This window comes from Notechis scutatus, chromosome 8, assembly GCF_049901735.1.
Source record: "Notechis scutatus isolate UNSWTSFEM ecotype Mainland chromosome 8, rNotScu1.2, whole genome shotgun sequence".
NCBI classification, from domain to species: Eukaryota; Metazoa; Chordata; class Lepidosauria; order Squamata; family Elapidae; genus Notechis; species Notechis scutatus.
In genome coordinates, this window is record NC_142016.1 from 21,278,197 (window position 1) to 21,298,729 (window position 20,533).

A 20,533-nucleotide genomic window follows, 5' to 3' on the forward strand; every position below is an offset into this window, starting at 1 on the left:
ACAAAAGTGAGTTATTTTTTTATAAAAACTATTATTTTTAAAAACATACACATACAAAGCATAAAAACATAAAACCATCTTCCATTTTATATACATACAGTGTGTTAGTTGGTTACGTATCTTTTGTGCTATCCTTTTGTAGTCATTTACTCACAATTTATATCAATCTTCACATTTTTGAACTAACATATGCTTATATATTTATAGTTATTAATCATCCATGACTGAACTATTTATTCCATCATTTTATACGAGATGTTCCAAGTTTTATCTTAAAATTTGCGTTATACTTTCAACCAGTGGTTGAAAGTATAAATTTTCTTTATATGCAGTTGACATTGTCATTTTATAATTTTGAGACCACAATTTTTGAAAGTGAGTTATTATTCTGAAGTGAGCGTGCAACTAGGTTGTCTCCTTTAAGTTATGTCAGGCTGGTTTGTCCATATAGTCACCTGAATTCAAAAAATGACTGGCAGAACTGGTAAAAAAGGAGGGCCATGCAGGATGGACTTCGTAATACTTACAATATGGGGTTCAAAGCACCACCCAAGAGTTGCAATTGGGGGGGGGGGCATATATTTTAGCAGGTTTTATTGATTTTTGTCATAAAGAAACTTCCCAAGCAAAATCCCTATTACAACCTAACAGTGATTTCAAGGGACAGGGTTGGCTTATTTAAAGCTTCAGAACTTTGTTTTGGGTATAAGACTCAGGTGAATATTTATTTTGATCCTGCCTTTTTATTTTTATAAATAACTCAAGGTGACAAACATAAAACTTCCTTTTTTTCCCCACAACAACCCTGTGAGGTGGGTTGGGCTGAGAGAGAGAGAGGGACTGGTCCACAGTCACCCAAGTTGGCTTTCATGGCTTAAAATGAGACTAGAACTCACCATCTCCTGGTTTCTAGCTTGGTGCCTTAATAAAACGGAGCATATCTTTACAATAAACAAGGAAAATTGAAATGCAGTCCTAACTTCCCTTTCTTGGGAGTAAATAAACCCTATGAGCCACAGTGGCGCAGTGGTTAGAGTGCAGTACTGCAGGCTACTTCTGCTGACTGCCGGTTGCCTGCAATTTGGCAATTCTAATCCCACCAGGCTCAAGGTTGACTCAGCCTTCCATCTTTCTGAGGTGGATAAAAATGAGGACCCAGATTGTTGGGGGCAATAGAATGACTCTGTAAACTGCCTAGAGAGGGCTGTAAAGCCTGTGAAGCGGCATATAAGTCTACGTGCTGTTGCTGTTGTTTGCTATTGCAAGCTAACTCTGCTCACACTGCCAGAAGTTCGATCCTGACCGGCTCAAGCTTGACTGAGCCTTCCATCTTTTCGAGGTGGGTAAAATGAGGACCCAGATTGTTGGGGGCAATAGGGTGACTCTGTAAACCGCTTAGAGAGGGCTGTAAAGTGGTATATAAGTCTAAGTGCTATTGCTATATTCAAGAAAGCTTTTGCCACTGTTGAAAGAACAAGAGAGGGAATCTCTCCAGAGAGCTATAAAGTTTCCCCAGCCGGGATCGGCTTCCACAGACTGAAAAGGTCAAGAGGGGTTAATTGAGGACACCGGTCTACACTGGCCATTTTCTAAACGGCCAACGTCTTTGGGACGCTCTGGGCAATGCAGGCTTTATACGTTTAAACATGTGAGCAAGATTTGAGTAAAATCATGTCCAGCAGGCCCAAAATGTTGCTGTTGTAAATAGGACCTTGCTTCAAGGAAGCCAGTGCAGAGCCTTTTGGAGAAGAGAGACTCCCGTGCCAAATCGGGGCCTCAGATGCTGGCTTTTCCAAAGAACAGCTGCCAATTTCGGCTGCTCCCTTTTTTTAGCAGTGTGAATGAGGCAGTTTGGCCCTTGGATGTTTCCATCCTTGGAACAAAAGTCAATACTGCAGAACAGCGGTGTCAAAATGGGATTTCTTTGAGGGCCGAATCAGCATTGTACTCCTCCACGGGCCGGGGGGAGAGGGGAGGATGGATGACTCCTGCAGCACTCTGCCGGCCAAAAACGAGCTGTGTGGGTCGTTTCTGGAGTGGTTTTTTTGGCCCCTTTACACAGCTACTTTTGGCCTGTTTTCCGAGCCATTTTAGGCCGTTTTCCGGCCTGTTCTGGGGCTCTTTTGGGGGGGCATTTTTGGCCGGTTTTTGGCCAGCAGAGTGCTACAGGAGGCCATAGAGCTGTGATGGTAAACCTATGGCACGCGTGGTACAAGTGGCACGCAGAGGCAAACTTGTCTTACTGCGCATGTGCACGCCTCACAGCTGATTTTTTTCCCCAGTTAGTTTGGGGCCTTTTTCGGCCTCCTAGGGGCTTGGAAAAAGCCTCTGCAAGGCTTCTCAGACTGAATTATAGGCCCATTTTGTCACTTCTGACAATTTTTGGCACAGGAGCCCAAAAAGGTTAGCCATCACTGCCATAAAGGGTGAAAACAAGGGGGGGGGGGATGCACACTGCCCGCTTTAGCCACCAGAGGCACTGCAGGCTGGTCCTTTGATATTTCCAGGCCACCCCCACAGGCCAGATTTAAGCACCGCGTGGGCCAAATTCGGCCCATGGGCCTTGAGTAGAAGAATAGAGTTAGTGAGAGGTAAAAAAAAAAAAGGTAGAAGGTGGATTTTACTCCGCTGGTCATTGCCACCTAAGGCACTTGAAGGCCAGACAAGAAGCAACGGATAGAAACAGATCAAGGAGTGATTCAACCTGATAATAATGAGAAATTTTCCGACAGTCAGAACCATGGAAGAGAAATTGCCTTCAGAAGTTGTAGGAACTTCATCACTGGAGGCTTTCAGGAAGAGACTGGACTGCCATTTTTCAGAAATGGTGTAGGGTCTCCTGCTTGGGTGGGGGGTTGGACTAGATCAGGGTCACCAACCTTTTGGACCTCAGGGACCATCAAACTTATAATTTTAAATCCAGCGGACCAGAGACCCTGGGAAAATCCCCCCCAAAATTCCCCACCCCATTTTCCTACCGATCAATCATTATTTGGGATCGCAGGATACCATCTCCAGCTCCATTCTCAGGGGGGGAGAGAGACTTTTGGCTTCATGCAAGGAAAGCAGCAGAAGTATTTCTTTCTCTCCCCCAAAGTAAAATGGAGACCCAGATTGTTGGGGGCCATATGCTGACTCTGTCAATCGCTTAGAGAGGGCTGTAAAACACTGTGAAGCGATATACAGTATAAGTCTAAATGCTATTGCTATTATAAGACTGGTGCTATTGCTATTCTAACCACTGGTGGCGCAAGTGGTTAGAAACACAGTACTGCAGGCTATTTCTGCCAATTACCAGCAGTTCGATCCTTACTCAGCCTTCCACCCTTCCAAGGTCGGTAAAATGAGGACCCAGATTGTTGGCTGACTCTGTAAACCGACTTAAATCTTTGAAAAGATGAAACCACAACCAAGCAGCTTAACACCCACCCACCCCCTCGGCCGAGTTTCTCTTGGGTCTGGATAAAGGAGTCCTGGGAATGCAAGCTCCTCGTTTGCCCTTCTGCACGCTTCCCGTGCCCTCGACCTTCGTTTGCAATTTCTCCCCCCCCCCGCGCGCGCGCGCCTTCTCCGCACCCGAATAAACTTAGAAAGTGAAGTCAGGGGCTCCCAGGGGAGGGAGGGACAAAACGTTTCCAGCGGGAAGCTTTATTTGGAAACGACGAGCGGGTCTTTTCCTTCCCCTCCCCCCCTCCCCCTCCTCCCGCGCGCGTGCCAGGGAACCGCGGGAGCGCGCGCCCCCCGCCGGAGGGAACGCGCGCTTTCCCCAGCTTTCTTGAACGTTCCAGGCGAGGCTCGCGCCCGTCCGGCTCAGGGAAACGGCGGCCGCGGGAGCGCGCCTTTTGCAAAAAGCCCCGCCCGACGCGAATCCGGATTGGACGAAGGAAGCCGCCAAGTCGAGAAGGTTCTGTAAAGGGTCGGGGTGGGGGAGTGGGGAGGAGGAGGAGGGGGGGGGAATGTACTAGAAGGGGCGGGGTGGGAGCGGGACTCTTGCCTATAAAGTCGGGATCGGGTGTTTTTGTGTTTTTTTTAAATAAGAAAAGCGTGCAAGGAGCGCTCGGAGGTTTTGCACGGCGGGTTGAAAACCAAGCACAAGCCAGCGCCTTTCAAGCGCTTTGGGGATTTCGGCGAAGAAGCGATTGCAACGAGCAAAAGGTACCTACCTAGTCGGGCGCGCAAATGGCTAAGAGAAGAAAATTACAAAGGCGTTGCGTGCAAAAGTCTGGGGTCTTCTTTTCTTTTGCAAAGTCTTTTTTTTTTGCAAAGCGCGGCGCCTAAGAGCTGGTTCGCCGCCGCTTCGCTCGCTCGCGCCCGCCCCGGATGAACTACTGGCCCGCCAGAGTCGCCCGGCCCGGGAACCGCCCGCTTTTGGTGGCCGCGGAGGTCTCCTTCCCACGACGCGCCAGTTCTGGCTGCTGCCTTTTTTTTTTTTTGCAAGCAAGTTGGGAAGTTGCATTGAGTCTGGCTGGTGGCTCCGTGGTGGTTTTTGGTTTGGTTTGGTTTTTGCACAAGTTGGGCGTCCCCGGGATGAAGCCAAGCCCGTTTGCTTGGGATCTGCCTTTAACGGGTTAGAAAGTGAGCCGATTCGGGAGAAGCGTGTCGTGTGAATGCAGGCAAGGAGGGGTTGTTAGGGAAGGGTGCTGCCCGCGTTTCCTGCGGTCTTGAACTGAAGGGTTGTTATGTTAGGTTGAAATAATAAAAGGGGGCTCCGTTGAGTCCCCCTCTATCGATTACTCTGGGCTGAGGATCGTTGTGCGATAAAAAGGGGGAAACACGGAACGTGGGGATGGTGCGCCAGACGCTTGTGGGGATACACACTTAGCTGAAAACTCATCGCTTTCTTTTTTGGGGGACATGTCGGGATCCAACTGCAGGCTGCTCGTTCCCGAAAAAGAGACTTGAAAAGTGGGGAGTGGGTGCCACATAGGCTAAGTGCCCCCTTGATTCCTACTCCCACCCCCCGGAAAAAAGGAGGGAAGGGGGGGTGTGTCTGGCTTGCAGCCTTTAGGGGGAAAGACGGTTTATTGCAAAGTGAAATTTCCCCCCTTCCTTTTGCACGCAGTTGGTTTTTTTGCTTTGCAGTCTTTAACCCTTGGCTTGCCCTGTTGCTGAAGAATGCAGAGGAAACATCCAGAAGGTTTGGGCCCTGTCCGATGGGAAGCTTCCCCCCTCCCTCCTTCCCCCAAAAAGGGGGGCTGGTATCCCAGGATTGTTGGATAAAGTCTGAATCTTTCCATTTCTATTTTCTTCTTTGGAGTCATTTTGAGTTAAAGCATCTGGTCCGTTGCCCAGAACAATTCCATGCTTGGAACTGAGCGCAGAAAGTGCCTTGTTGCGCACACAATCAAGGGGGGGAGGAGAAAGTGTTGGAAAATAAATCGCATTCCTTGTAAGAACACACCCGGAGCCTCCCATATTTTTTAATACGGATTCATTCGGAATCATCAGCCCCAGGTCGGAATAAAACGAAAGTTGCCCTGGAACTGGTTGGAGGCCGCTTGAAAATCAATATTTCAATTCATAAGTAAGCAGGCAGAGGGATTATTAAGCTTGTATTTGTAATTGGATTTTTTTTTTAGTAACTGTCCTATCCTCCCATTGCTTAGCTTAAAGTCGTGCCTCGCTTTTGCAATTTATAACCCCGTTGTGTTTTTTTAAAGTTCAGAGCCTGAATGGTAGGGGATTGTCTTCATTCTTAATGTATTACTTATAAAAGGTTATTTTTATGGAGGGCACTTCAGCCAGGAAAAAAAAAATTCCACTGGGATAAGGTGAATCAATGGAAAAGAAAGCCTCTGTCTGGCCTGTTGTTTGATCTTAACTTTTTTTTAAAATAATGTGATAAGATTTGGGGTGAAGTGAAGACCCTGGATTATTATTATGGTCTTCTCCCTTATCGGAATAAAGTTTTAGAAACTTAATTGTAAGGTTATATTTTGGAAACAAGCTTGTTGGTTTGGAAGCATCATTGATTGATGGCACATAAAATTCTGAACAGCAAGTCTATTTTTGTAGGAAAATACATTTTTTTTCACCCTGGTGTGGTTAAAACTAACCTTATCCAAGAATAGTCAGGAAAACTTAGTTCTTTCTATCATCAACCTGGTTTTCCCGCCCAGGATTCTTGCTGCAAAAAACTTTTAGCCACCCAAATCCAAAGGGGGCCTTAATTCCTCTGACAGATGAAACAGGGATATAAACAAAAAGAATGAGTCCCAAAATTGAGTTAAAATAGTCTGGGGATTCAGCCCTGCTGGTTATTTCTTTAAACTATTCTATTTGGGTTGGGGGCTGTTTATGAAAAACCTACCAAGAGAATCTTACAGGTTTCTTTCCAGAAACATACCAGCAATACAAGAAAATCTACAGCAAATCAAGAAAATTGGGCATGGTTGTCCTAAAAGTGCTTTTTTCAAAAGGCTTACTGGATTTTTGATTCCCCCCCACCCCCCTTCTGAAAAGGTCTTGCTTCTTATCCAAGAACTAAAGAAGAAACTGCTTGGATGAGAAGACATTTTCAAAGGAAAAAAACATTTTTCAAAGGGGAAAAAAACCCAAGAAAGTCCAGTTGCCTTTTTTTTTAAAAAAAAGCACCTTTGAGGGTCTAGTTTTCAGAATTAATAATGCTTTTTTTTACTTTTGAGGTTGGGGTGGGGGCCAGATACTTAAGATAAAGTGTAGAATTGTCTGCCTAATTTTGCTGGGGCTCTGTAGCTGATCAGAATTGCTGCAGCTGCATTCTCCAAGCCAGCCCACTGGTGGAGTTCTAGAAAAATCTTTCCTGTTCTGGAAAAGGGTTTGGTGTGGGGGGAGCCTGAAGCCAAGTTAGTGGCGGAATTCTTCTTCTTTTTTTCTTTTTTAAGTGTAGTCCCTGGCACAGCTGAGCTGGGTGGGGCTGTCACTCTTGAGTCTTGAGGGAGTTTTTTTTTCTCTCCCTCATATCTTGGGTAACACAACAGCATTTTTTAAAACCTACTTCCAACGTTGCTGTCAGTTAGGCCTTTGCAGTTGCTAAATGGTTTCTGTTATTTTCCAGCTTGACAGCTGGGTTTTTTGAAAGGCAGGGCTGCCCTTCCAACTAACAACTGACTTTAAAGAACCATTTGTAGCTTCGGTTTTTAACAAGTTTGGCAACTGCATTTGTCTTAAGAGTGCATTTTTAAAAGCATTTTATGCGTTTGCTGTTTTAAAAGCTTGGCATGCAGGAATAATTTAAGGACAGCTAGGAAATTGTATGTCTACAATTCACTTCTTTAAATGAGTTCTCTTTGTTTCCCCTCCCCATCCAGCAAATAATTGTAAGCCTGTGCAAATGGGTTACATGGATTATAAGCATGTGCAAAATTCTTTTTTTTTTTTTTTAAACTCTTGCACAGTTAAAATGAAAAGCTTTCCTGGATTTTTTTTTTAAAGTTGTTTAGGATTTCCAATTTTTTTTAGCTCAATTTACTAATACGATTAGTAAGCCAAAGACTACTGTGTGCAGTTCTGAATGTTTCCTGCAGGGGGGGGGGACAGCCAATAAAAATACTTTGTGCATGCAATACATTTGCTGCACCATAACAAAACATGGATTCATAAGGGTTCTTTGAATTTAAGGAGATAATAGGAGAATTGAATGGCTGCTTTTTAAAAGAATGTGAGACTTGAGGGATTGAATCCATATCTTCTCCCTCATCTTGGGGACTTGGCCCATGTTGCATCTAGACCAGGAGTCTTCAAACTTGACAGCTTTAAGACTTGTGGACTTCAACTCCCAGAATTCCTCCTCCAGTCATGTTAGCTCAGGAATTCTGGGAGTTGAAGTCCACAAGTCTTAAACTGGACAAGTTTGAAGACCCTTGCTCTAGACTGAAGTTTCTTAGCCTGTTGTTTATCCTGGAATGAGAGCTCCCTGGATAGACATAAATGGCAGCTATTTTTCTCCATACAAATGAACCCTTAATCTGGAACTTTGGCCTAAATTGAAGGGGGAAAAAAAGATTATTTTGTCTTGTACAAAAGTGAATCTTCATAAATATATGCTTCTTGCTCTTTCCAAATCTTTGTGACAATCCGGAAAATCTAGTTAGCAAAGGTAGCACAGAGCAAGCCTTGAAATAAAGAGGGAGATTTTTTTTCCCTAGCCATTCCTGTTTCTAGGGAAAAAAAGATAGTTTACCGAAAGAAGCCTTTATAAACCCAAACCAAAGAGCAGCCTGATACTTAAGTGATTATTTACTATCTAGAAAACACCATTCAAATACTAAAACTTCATGGAATGGTACTGAAGCTTCTTTCTTCCAAGAAAGCCAATTGCAAAACAAGGGCTTTGCAGAGCATGTCAAAAGCAACCTTAACCTTCCAATTGCAGTCGGGCCAATGCTGTTTGCTCCCAATTGCAGATAGGAAGAAGGCTGAGGCTGAGAAGTGAGATGCTCTCTTGATAATTCATAATCCCTTGCAGAATGAAGTCTGGGCAACTGGATGGAGCTAGCAGAGTGTTTAATGGCCGGATGCCCTTCCTGTCACCAATGCGGAGGTTTTTTTCAACAGATATATTCTCAGCCTGTCCACAGAGAAAAATATCTGCCTTTTACCTAGGATCGAACTCACAGCCTCCTGATTGTGAGACGAGTTCTACCTCTAGGCCATCACATCACCCAGTGCTTTCTGGAGAATTCCGTCCTCTGTATTCACCTATGATGTGCCTCTTTTTGCAGGCAAAATGTCCAAGGGTCCAGCTGTCGGCATTGATTTGGGGACCACCTACTCCTGCGTAGGCGTTTTCCAGCATGGCAAGGTGGAGATCATCGCCAACGACCAGGGCAACCGCACCACGCCTAGCTATGTGGCTTTCACGGACACAGAGCGCCTCATTGGTGATGCTGCCAAGAACCAAGTGGCCATGAACCCCACCAACACCGTCTTTGGTAAGAGGGTGAAATTGGGCCTGGTTCTGCTAGAACTATCAGGGATTGAGGGAAGAGGTCTAAGGAATTAATGGGGAGATGAAAATCAAAACATCGGTAGGCCACTTAGTTGGGGAATGGCTATAGAAGTAACAAGAAGTTCCTGCATGCATTAGGCGTGGTTTGCCGAGGGTCAGGGCAGTGATTGGGTGTCCAGGAAATCGGTTATTTTGGCTCCGGAGCAGTGACTAAAGAGATTTTAAGCTTTCTTGTTAACTTAAGCAAACAGAGTTAAAAGCATAACATGAAAAGCCTACATAGCAATAGCATTTAGACTTACATACTGCTTCATAGTGCTCTACATCACTCTCTAAGATTTTATACACTTGGCATATTGCTGATGATACCCAGATCACTTACAAACTAGGGATCTTTGCTGCTCTCTGAGCTTGGCTGTCTTCTTGCAGACATTTCTTTACCATACTTGGTGACATCATCCATGATAGAAAAGGGGTGGGATTTGCTCTCATTTCATATACTACCCTCAAAAATGACACTATAGAGCAGGGGTCCCCAACCACCGGTCCGCGGACCGGTACCGGTCCACGGAACAAGTCTTACCGGGGTTGCTGTGGCGCCACCATCTTTTTCACAAAAGATGAGCTTCCGGTGAGCTTTTCCGGTAGAAAGCCATTTCTACCCGAAAAAGCTCACCGAGCGTGCATTAAATGCTCCGGGGTCACCGGCCATCTTTTTCGTCAAAAAAAGATGGCGGCGCCCAGTTGATGCCGGTACTGGGCCGCGGCGTCAAAAAGGTTGGGGATCACTGCTATAGAGCACTGCACACTAGAACAACTAGACATAAGGACAGTTTTTTCCCGTTGTTTAGCCATCACTGCTAAACAAATAATTCCCTCAACACTGTCCAACTATTTACAAAGCCTGCACTACTATTCATCTTCTCATAACTCATTATCACCCATCCCCTCCCACTTGTGACTGAATCACTAACTTTGTCGCTTGTATCCGATTTATATTGACTGTTTCCTAGTATGATCTGATTGCTTATTGTACCCTATGACTATTATTAAGTGTTGTTCCTTAGATTCTTAACTCTTGACGAATGTCTCTTTTCTTTTATGTACACTGAGAGCATTTGCACCAAGACAAATTCCTTGTGTGTCCAATCACACTTGGCCAATAAAGTATTCTATACTAGTGGATTGCCCTTTGGGTATTGGGAGTGGAGTTGTTGGTTCCTTGATTGGGCTAAGCTTGTTGGGAACCAACCAGCACTGATGAGTGTTACCCCTTCTAATTGATGACCTAATTGAAAGTCTGCAAGAAAACAGCCCAAGCTCAGAGAACATCAAAGGGCCCAGCAGTTCAACCCTGACTGCAACGCCTGATAAAGCTCTCGGAGGGGCTTAGCTTAGGCGCCAGGGGAGATTCACAAGGATGCAATTTCCATGGGGTTAACTTCTATGCAGAAGTTCCCAGCTTAAAGGCCAGTACTAAGGTTGTTGTTGTTTTTCATTAAAACCTGGCACTTCGTGTCCTGTAGTCAGAAAAGCTGCAAGGCTTGACCTTGGATGGAACAGAAAGTCCCAAGCTGATAAGAAAAGCTTCGTAGGCGAAGTCCTCCCTCCTTTATTCAGCAAACAGGTTAGCTCAGAAAGAGCTCAAAACTTTTAAACTTCCCTTATGAAGAAATCAAATCTGTCACTTAACTCCTTGAAATTCAATGTCTCCCACATTGCCACACCCACTGGCAGCTCTTGATTCCAAGTATCTTTGTTTGCTTTTCGCTGCTTAATCAATCTGGGGAGGGCTTAGTGGTAAAAATCAAGATTTAAGACAACCAATTTGGAACTTGCCCCTCTCTGCTAGAAAAGATGGACTGTGGGCCTCATAACATTTGAGACCCTCTGGCAATTTGACCCTCTGGCTATGTCTTTCTGGTGGGACATGGTGGCTCAGTGGCTAAGACGCTGAGCTTGTTGATCAGAAAGGTCGGCAGTTCGGCGGTTTGAATCCCCAGCACCGCATCACGGAGTGAGCTCCCGTTCCTTGTCCCAGCTTCTGCCAACCTAGCAGTTCAAAAGCATGTAAAACTGCAAGTGGAAAAAACAGGGACCCCTTCGGTGGGAAGGGAACAGCGTTCTGTGCGCCTTTGGTGCTTAGTCATGCCAGCCACATGAACATGGAGATGTCTTCAGACAGCGCTGGTTCTTCAGCTTTGTAATGGAGATGAGCACCGCCCCCTAGAACCGGAAACGACTTGCATGTATGTGTGAGGGGAACCTTACCTTTACCTAATGTCTTTCTGAGGAAGTCCTTCAGAATAGAATAGATAGAATACAATACAATTGTTTTATTGGCCAAGTGTGATTAGACACACAAGGAATTTGTCTTGGTGCAAATGCTTTCAGTATACATAAAAAAGATACATTTCCAAAGAGTCAAGAATCATAAGGTACAACACTTAATGATGGTCACAGGGTACAATAAGCAATCAAATCATACTAGGAAACAGTCAATAAAAATCGTAAGGATACGAGTGACAAAATTCCAGTCATTCAGTCACAAGTGGGAGGGGATGGGTGATAAGGAGTGATGAGAAGATTAATAGTAATGCAGACTTTGTAAATAGTTGGACAGTGTTAAGGGAATTATTTGTTTAGCAGAGTGATGGCGTTGGGGGGAGGGAAATAATTCAGTGCTTTGAATCTTCCCCATTCTCAGATGCCAAGCGCCTGATTGGCCGACGTTACGATGATCCGATTGTGCACTCTGACATGAAGCACTGGCCTTTCCACGTGATCAATGATGGGGGGCGTCCCAAAGTCGAAGTAGAATATAAGGGTGACATGAAGAGCTTCTACGCTGAAGAGGTCTCCTCGATGGTGCTGACCAAGATGAAGGAAGTCGCAGAGGCTTACCTGGGCAAGGTGAGGGGTGCAAGGGGAGCCTTTGCGTGCCGTGTTATGTATTTGACGTGCAGGAGCAATGAAGGAGAGGAGACCTTAATTTGGTATCCGGGTGTTGACTTAACAACAGTTAATTTAGTGACCCAACATACAACAGCACTGAAAAAAGGGACATGACCATTTTTCAGACCTTTGCCATGTTGCAGCATCTCTCTCTTTTCCGTTGCAACATCTCTCCAACAATCAAAATTCAGACACTTGGCAACTGGCTCATATTTATGACTGTTGCTGTGTCCCGGGTGCGGTTTCATGTGATTGTCTTTTGCAACCTTCTGACAAGCCCTCATTGAGGAACAACTGTGGCAAGAGAGGTTGCAAAATGGGGCAAAAATTCGCTTAATTGTCTTGCTTAGCAACAGATATTTGGGGCTAAATTGTCATAAGTCAAGGGCTACCCGTATACTCGGGCCCCTTGTGATAAAAATGGAGTTTTGTCAGTTCAAAAACACAAGAACTGACCTCTGGCCTGGTGCCATTACAGTGGAACCTCGGATCATGACCGTAATCCGTTCTAGGACTACAGTCGCAAACCTATTCGGTCATGACCAGAAGCACGACTATCTGCGCATGCGCGGACGAAAAAAAAACAAAATGGCACCGAAGGGGAAATCGCCACAGCAGGGAAAAGCGTTTTGGGGTTTGTCTTCCGAAGATCTGTTCGTGAACTAAGCGTTTGCAATCCAAGGTTCCACTGTATATTCTATCCCAGCAATGGTGGGATTCAAAAGGTTTTACCACCAGTTTGGTGGGTGCGCTGGCGTGGAAAGTGCACACCAAACGCACACTTTGTGGAGGCGCAGAGGCATTCCAACTCACCACCTGCAAGCCTGCACTCTCCGAGATCGCTTCGTGCAGCTGCAATCAGCATTCTATCCCAGCAATGGTGGGATTCAAAAAGTTTTACCAGTGTCTGCTGCTCATGGCTGTTACCGGCTCGGCAGAACTGGGCCAAACCGGTAGAATTACCACCACTGTATCCCAGGAAAGGATGAGAAGAAGCAGAGGTACTTGGTGGATAAAGATGCCACATCTTGAACTTTTGGCTCTTTATTTCAGGGGGTTTCAGTTGGAAGTTTAATGCTTACAAGTAGGACCTGTTTATGGGATGAAGAAGTTAATAAGTGAGATTCTGTTCGTTTTCTTGTCTGAAGTGACAATGGAGAGGAGGCACCACGTTACTTTTCACTGACCTGATCTCTCCTTCCCTCCGTCACAGACAATCACGAATGCAGTAATCACAGTGCCAGCCTATTTCAACGACTCTCAGCGGCAAGCCACCAAAGATGCTGGCACCATTGCAGGACTCAATGTCCTTCGCATCATCAACGAACCCACAGCGGCAGCCATTGCCTATGGACTGGATAAAAAGGTATGGATAAGGTGTTCCTACATTTGATTGATTACTTTTATATAGAGTCCAGAAAGGAACTTTCTGAAGAACTTCTCAATATCCGCTTTTGGGAAACTGTTTTGATTCTTCTTTGGACTGGTCAACCATCCCACGCAGTTCATGCAGCAAATAAAGATTTCCAGGGCGGGTTTCGTTTTTCCGAGAGTACAATTGAGCTGGCATGAATAAGGAAGTATCGAAACTAATCGAAACAGCATAATTCATATCAAATCAAGTTTTATTACAGCTGGAGAGCAGAACAAATGAAAACACTCTAGCACTAGCCAGTAAAAAATTATAGAATAATAAAGCAATAAATAATAGATAAAATCTATATTAAAAACACAATTTGGCATCCAATCTGTCAGTTGCACATGGCCTAACTACAGCATAATTAAACCTCCCCTTTTCCCCCCGGCTGTTCCGCAGTCTTTTATTTCCTCCAATCCACTCTTCATTTTGTTTGGGTAACGGAATCAACTTTTGGATGAATCCTAACACTGCTTTGATCCCCCTGCCCATATCTCCCTTCCAATCATTCCCTCCCTCCGTTGCTTCTTGTCTGGCTGTGAACAAGGTTTGCCCTTCAGCCCTGACAGGAGTGTTCTAACAACTGAAGTTTAGGCGGGTTTTTTTTTAATGGCAAGATGAGTTTATTGGCACTTAACCAGATCCTGATTTGGCAAGATTAACCAGCTAAAGATGCAGACCAGGGATCTCCAAACTTGGCAACTTTGAGACTTGTGGACTTCAACTCCCAGAATTCCCCAGCCAACATGGCTGGTTGAGGAATTCTGGGAGTTGAAGTCCACAAGTCTTAAAGTTGCCAAGTTTGGAGACCTCTGATGCAGACCAACGTATCCAGAGCATTTGAGCCACTCTTCCATCTACTTCATATTGGTCAACTTTGTCATAGGATATAGACATCCTTGCAAGATCCGTTTCCCATTTAATTGGCTTCTTTTGTTTTTCAGGTGGGTGGTGAGCGAAATGTCCTCATTTTTGACCTGGGTGGTGGCACCTTTGATGTGTCCATCCTGACGATTGAGGATGGCATCTTTGAAGTGAAATCAACCGCCGGGGACACTCACCTGGGTGGTGAGGATTTTGACAATCGCATGGTGAACCACTTCGTGTCGGAGTTCAAGCGCAAGCATAAGAAGGACATTACAGACAATAAGCGGGCCGTCAGGCGGCTGCGCACCGCTTGTGAGCGGGCCAAGCGCACTCTCAGCTCCTCCACCCAGGCTTCCATTGAAATTGACTCCCTCTATGAGGGCATTGACTTCTACACCTCCATCACCCGGGCTCGCTTTGAAGAGCTGAATGCTGACCTCTTCCGGGGTACCCTGGAGCCGGTGGAGAAGGCTTTGCGGGATGCCAAGTTGGACAAGGCCCAGGTCCACGACATTGTGCTGGTGGGGGGCTCCACCCGCATTCCCAAGATCCAGAAGCTTTTGCAGGATTTCTTCAACGGCCGGGAACTCAACAAGAGCATCAACCCGGACGAAGCGGTGGCTTATGGAGCAGGTAAGGGTCATAGAAAGTGGCAGTGTGGAAGATAACGCAGAAGTAGGAGCCTTCTGCAAGTTCTTCAGAAGACTGGTTACAGGTGGAAAGACCTCGTCGTTCTCTTGATGGAGAAGATAAAATAAAATGACCCTTATAAAGATCGCGGTAGACCCGCATTTATGTCAGGTGTATGGGCTCGTCTTTCCACTTGGCTGGAGAAGACCAGTAGAGTCCAGTGAAACACCCATTTTAGGAGACGACCTTGTTTATTATATGTGAAGACATGGGTTGGTTAAGCTATGCTAGTTTATTGATTATAGCTAAAGGCAATGTATGGTGTAAACCTGGGGGCGGGTCCAACCTTGGCACCTTTTAAGTTGTGTGGACTTCAACTCCCAGAATTCCACACCCAGCTGGTTGGGGACTTCTGGGAGTTGAAGTCCACAGGTCTTAAAAGTTGTCAAAGTTGGACGCCTAGTGTAAATGGAAGGGAAGCCTAGTGCATTTGCTGAACCGTCTTATGGAGATTCTCACTCATGGTTGTTCCAAAGATGCTTTTTCAAAAAGCAAGCGGACTTTGTTTTTCCTTGAAGAGGTTTTGCTTCTTATCCAGGAAGCTGCTTCAGTTCTGGAGAAGCTTCTTGAACGAGAAGCAAAAAGCCTAAAGGGAAAAATAAAACCCAGTTGCCTTTGGAAAAAGCTCCTTAGGGTCAGTGCATTTTGTTGCTTCCTAGGAAGATCCAGGGGGTGGCAGCTATTCTAGGGGGATGCCGGGTTAGATCCTGATCGGCTTTCCTGCTTTCCTCTTCCAGCTGTCCAGGCTGCCATCTTGTGTGGGGACAAGTCTGAAAACGTGCAAGACCTTCTTCTTTTGGACGTCACCCCTCTTTCCCTGGGCATTGAGACTGCAGGGGGGGTGATGACGGCCCTCATCAAGAGAAACACAACCATCCCCACCAAGCAGACCCAGACCTTCACCACTTACTCCGACAACCAGCCTGGAGTGCTTATTCAGGTAAGGCACGTCGCATCATGGCAGGATGGGGCTGGGAATAGTAGAAGGGAAGGTATGGGGTTGATAGCTAGGAAGCCGAAGACCCCAGAAGACCTACCTATGTTTCCCCAAGAATAAGACCGGACCTTATTTTATTTTGGGCCCCAAAAGGAAATATATAGAAAACAAATTAAGACACTTTGGGGTATTTTGTTTGGTTTTCCATGGATGAGAGGCCCACTTCTATTCGCTCGCAATGGGACCAGTGGCTGCGCAGTACACCATTGCCACTGCCACAAGGCAGGGGGAGCTGCCCATGCACCCCACAATGACTTACCTCAGGGCCCCTGCAGCCAGGCTATCCATACCCCAGCACCTCTGGCCGCAACAAGCAGAAAAAGTGAGCCAGTAGCCACACAGGTACCTGCTGCACGTGGCTACTGCCTTCAGCGCAGGTGTCGTGGCATGGATGGCCTAGCTGTAGGGGTCCCTGAGTGAGGTAAGCCAGAGCAGGGCATAGGGGGCAGCTCCCACCACTCTTTGCCTTGTGTTGGCGGCACCACAAGCAACCAGATGGAAGGGATGGGTGGCCGGCTGTGCAGGCGCTTAAGTGGGGCTTATTTTGGGGGGTAGGGCTTATATTAGGTGCACATGTAAAATATTAGGGCTTATTTTCAGCATAAGGCTTATTTTCGGGGAAACGGTAGATGGAACAGGAAGGTAGATCAGGTTGTTATTTTTTTCCCCCCTAAACTCACGAGCTTTGAGTATGCAAAGAATGAAGAGTTTTCTGTTGACCTGTAAAATCAAACTTTGGAAAGAAACGATCCAACCTTTTATCTGGTTCCAATTTGTGCAAAAGGGATATAGTGTTGGGGGAAGGGATAAAACAGTTGTGTGATCTCACTCGGCTCCTGGTGCCAAATTCAAAAAGGAGGTTTCAGTATTTCAGATGGCATCTTCCCTTGTCAGTTTGTTGGTGGTGGTGATTTTTACACACCATCAAGTCATTGTTGACTTTTAGCAGACACTTAGACTTTCTCCATGACAATCTAAGTTCGTTCTTGAGCTCTTCCAATGGTGCCTTCATCCCTACCTTAACTGTGCCGTGGTGGCGCGGTGGTTAGAATGCAGTACTGCAGGCTACTTCTGCTGACTGCAATTTGGCAATTCAATTCTCACCAACTCAAGGTTGACTTAAGCCTTCCTATTTCTTCCGAGGTGGGTAAAATGAGGACCTAAATTATTGGGGGCAACTCTGTAAACAGCTTAGAGAGGGCTGTTTGGCTGCTGGCTGTCCTTTTTTTCTCTTTCTTCGCACCTTTGGCGTCTTCTCTTTCTTCGCATTGGCGTCTTCTCCAGAGAGCCACATGTTTTGTCACCTGGGTTAAGGAAGCCATAAAACAGGTGCTGGGTTGAAGGGTTAGACCCACAATATCCCTAAATCCAAACTCTGGATTCTACAGTGTTTTCCTTTTATCGGCTGTGGGTTGGTAATAAGGGTCTCGGACTTGACTTCCTAACCCTGCTTTTTTTGTGCCCACAGGTGTACGAAGGTGAGCGTGCCATGACCAAAGACAACAATTTGCTGGGCAAGTTTGAGTTGACGGGCATCCCGCCTGCTCCTCGGGGGGTCCCCCAGATCGAAGTGACCTTTGACATCGATGCCAACGGTATCCTCAACGTGTCCGCGGTGGACAAGAGCACGGGCAAAGAGAACAAGATCACCATCACCAATGATAAAGGTGAGGTGCTGGTCCACAAACTCCAATCGGGGTTTCAGAACCAACCAGAAAGGTGGTACCAGCTTTGGAAAAGGGTCCGTAGTTAGCGAGCCTGGTCTAGCTTCGATCTCCCGATAACTCCTCTTTTCCTCCTCCCCCGCCCCCAGGCCGTCTTAGCAAAGAGGAGATCGAACGCATGGTCCAAGAAGCAGAGCAGTACAAAGCGGAGGACGAGGTCCAGAGGGAGAAGATAGCTGCAAAGAACTCCTTGGAGTCTCTGGCCTTCAACATGAAGAGCACGGCGGAAGACGAGAAGCTGAAGGACAAGCTGTCTGCAGAGGACAAGCAGAAGATCCTGGATAAATGCAATGAGGTCATTTCCTGGCTGGACAGGAACCAGGTGAGCGAAGGGAGCAGGGGAGGCTGGGGGGTGGGTGGGGGTGATGGTTAAGTCAGGTCTTTCCTCTTCAGTTGCCTCCAGGGGGGTTCTCCGCAGAGCTGTAGGGTCTCCGATTTTATATTTATACTTAGTCTTTTTCATATTACTGAACTAGTAATACTAGTAATATGTTTCCTTTTAGATCCATGCTTCGCTACAAAACTATGTGGTCAGGCTTAGTGTTTTGGGGGAGGAAAACAAGGGGAAAAAAGTCTGCCTCTTGCCTATCAGGATCCCATCTGTAATCATCTGGCTAGCGTCCTGTCAGGGTGTAAGAGAGTTGAGGGCTGTTTGGAAAGTGAAACAGTATTTGCTGTGTGAGCAAGGAGCCCCTGGGCTCAACTGTTCTGTACTAAAGCTGTTTGGTGCTCTGAAATTCCTCTGCTTGTGTTTTGCATTTGGAACAGATATCTTTTCAGGTGGGGAGGGGGAGTAGAACTCCTTAGCATCAGAGCGTGTTAATAATAATAATATAGGAAGTACTAATGCTCTGGTGGTCATTTCGAAAAACCCTTAGTGAGCACCTAGAAGCCAAGAGGAACATGTGTGCCAAATTTCAAGTTTGTAGACTTTACGGTTCTGGAGATTTTGTGATGATGCATGAGTGGTATTTCATTTTTATCCGCATTGCAACTGCCCCACATCCCAAGCCAATACAATCAGAGTTGAGCAAAACCTATAGGTATTTGGTTTTTCTATTAATTGATCCTAGATCACTTACAAACACAAATTTATTCTGGCTTTTTAGCAGTTTATCTTGGTTGCAGTGCCAAAATTGAATGTGAACCACTCAGGTGTATTCCTGATTAAAGTCCACTTGTCTCCAGAGAAGGTGTTAGGAGCATGGCCTTCATAGCATCCAGATCCGTATTTCTCAACTTTGGCCACTTTAAAATGTTGTGTGGACCTCAAATCCCATCTGAGAAACACTAGTCCAAATTTAGCTTTTTGGGTTGGTCAGATTTCCTTTCAGATCCGCTAGGGGGCAGCTGAGGCCACCAAATGATTTGGATCTCAGGTATCTGAAGATCTGCCCCAGGAGACGTCCTAAATATGACATCTACCTCCTTGATACCTAAGCATCAGCCTCTAAAGCACTTGGGGAATCCACTGATCAAATTTAAATTTTAAATGTCGTTGAATTGCATCTGTTGGTCCCACTTGTTGGGTGGCAGCTGAGATAATCGACTGAAGTCCTAATTTAGCCCTTGACCTCAAAAAAAGGTTGAATGTCTCAGATTGAAGCCTATCTGTCCATGCAGAAAAATCTTAAAATGAGTTTTTGCTGTCTGATATTAAGAAGGCAGATCCAGTTTGGTCTCGTGGTTGAGGTAGGCCATTGGGAGTTCTAGTCCTATCTTAGGCAGGAAAATCAACTGGGTGACTTTGGGCCAAATCACAAGGAGAGTGTAAATTCTAGTCCCGCCTTAGGCATGAAAGCCAGCTGGGTGATTCTGGGCCTGTCTTCCCTCTCTCAACCCAACCCCCAACTCCTGGGATGATTGTTGTGGAGAAAATAGGAGGAGGAAGGAATGTATTAAATGTGTTTGCTGCCTTGAGTTCTTTATAAAAACAATGAAGGTGGGATTAAAAAGTCCAAACATGAAATATAAGTAAATGAAACCTAAAGGCAGTTGGAATCCTACATACTATTACATGCACTTCCTTGATTGATTGGCACAAATCAATCTGAGCCCTGGAGGTTTTAGCTGGATTTCTTATTAGAAGCTAGAACGAGACTTCCTGTTTTCTGCTCGCTTGCGTTCAGATGTTCTCATTCCGTTTTTTTTTTTCCCCTTCCTCAAGATGGCAGAAAAGGATGAATATGAACATCAGCAGAAAGAGCTGCAGAACGTTTGCAACCCCATCATCACCAAGCTGTACCAAGGAGCCGGAGGGATGCCCGGCGGTATGCCGGGAGGAATGCCAGGGGGCTTCCCCGGAGCTGGAGGAGCTGGAGGCGGTTCTTCGGGTCCCACCATCGAGGAGGTGGATTAAAGCTTCTGCCTCTTCTGAAGGCCCTGCAAAGAGGGACACGGGTGGGTGAAGGCTAAGAAAAGAAACTCGACACATCAGCTTTACAAGGAGAGAACTATCGTTTGGTTCTGCTCCATTTCAGCTGTTGCCACCAGGCCTGTTCAGGATTGTCTCTGTGTGTCCGTGCATCTGACTCTGACTCTGTCCCTCCCTCTCTCTCTCTCTCTCTCTCTGCCTTCACACAGCTTCCTAAATTTGCTTTCTTCGTTCTCGTCCCCTTCCCACCTTTCTCCACTCTGTTAATGGAACTGTGCCTCTCTCCCGATTGCCAAATTTGAGACTCCTGTTCATGTGAATAAATTATTGCACTTTGGTTAACCCACCAACTTTGTGCCACTGTGGTTTGTTTTGTCACTGTGGTTTGTTTTGTCTTTGGAAAACAACGCACGCACTCCCAGCTAATGGGTGGGGTGGGGGGAGGTGTGAAGCAATTGCACTCAAGGGTTGGATGTTATCTGAGACAGAAGGGAGGACTTCCACTCCGTGGTGGCGGAGTGGTTGGAATGCAGTATTGCAGGCTAATTCTGCCCACTGCCAGCAGTTCGATCCTCACCGG

The 20,533-nt window shown here is 46.0% G+C and overlaps 1 protein-coding gene across 2 annotated transcripts; it reads left to right on the plus strand.

Moving 5' to 3' along the window:
* Positions 1-4,031: 4,031 nt before the first annotated feature.
* Positions 4,032-20,303, plus strand: LOC113421207 (heat shock cognate 71 kDa protein-like). Of its 2 annotated transcripts, none has more exons than XM_026681468.2 (9): positions 4,032-4,155; positions 8,703-8,912; positions 11,637-11,842; positions 13,098-13,250; positions 14,246-14,801; positions 15,596-15,798; positions 17,324-17,522; positions 17,669-17,901; positions 19,747-20,303. In XM_026681468.2, exons 2-9 carry the CDS (start codon positions 8,708-8,710, stop codon positions 19,936-19,938), a joined length of 1,947 nt encoding a protein of 648 aa, XP_026537253.1. In that variant the 5' UTR covers positions 4,032-4,155; positions 8,703-8,707; the 3' UTR covers positions 19,939-20,303. The 2 variants fall into 2 exon arrangements, with proteins under 2 accessions (XP_026537253.1, XP_087827175.1); XM_087971049.1 differs by lacking the exon at positions 4,032-4,155 and adding an exon at positions 4,339-4,613.
* The last annotated feature ends 230 nt before the right edge of the window (positions 20,304-20,533 follow it).

Coding starts and splice junctions, on each gene's coding strand:
- LOC113421207 (XM_026681468.2), top strand. CDS start 8,708: ATGTCCAAGGGTCCAGCTGTCGGCATTGATTTGGGGACCACCTACTCC. Junction 13,251..14,245: donor CCTATGGACTGGATAAAAAG/GTATGGATAAGG, acceptor TTTGTTTTTCAG/GTGGGTGGTGAGCGAAATGT. Junction 14,802..15,595: donor AGCGGTGGCTTATGGAGCAG/GTAAGGGTCATA, acceptor TTCCTCTTCCAG/CTGTCCAGGCTGCCATCTTG.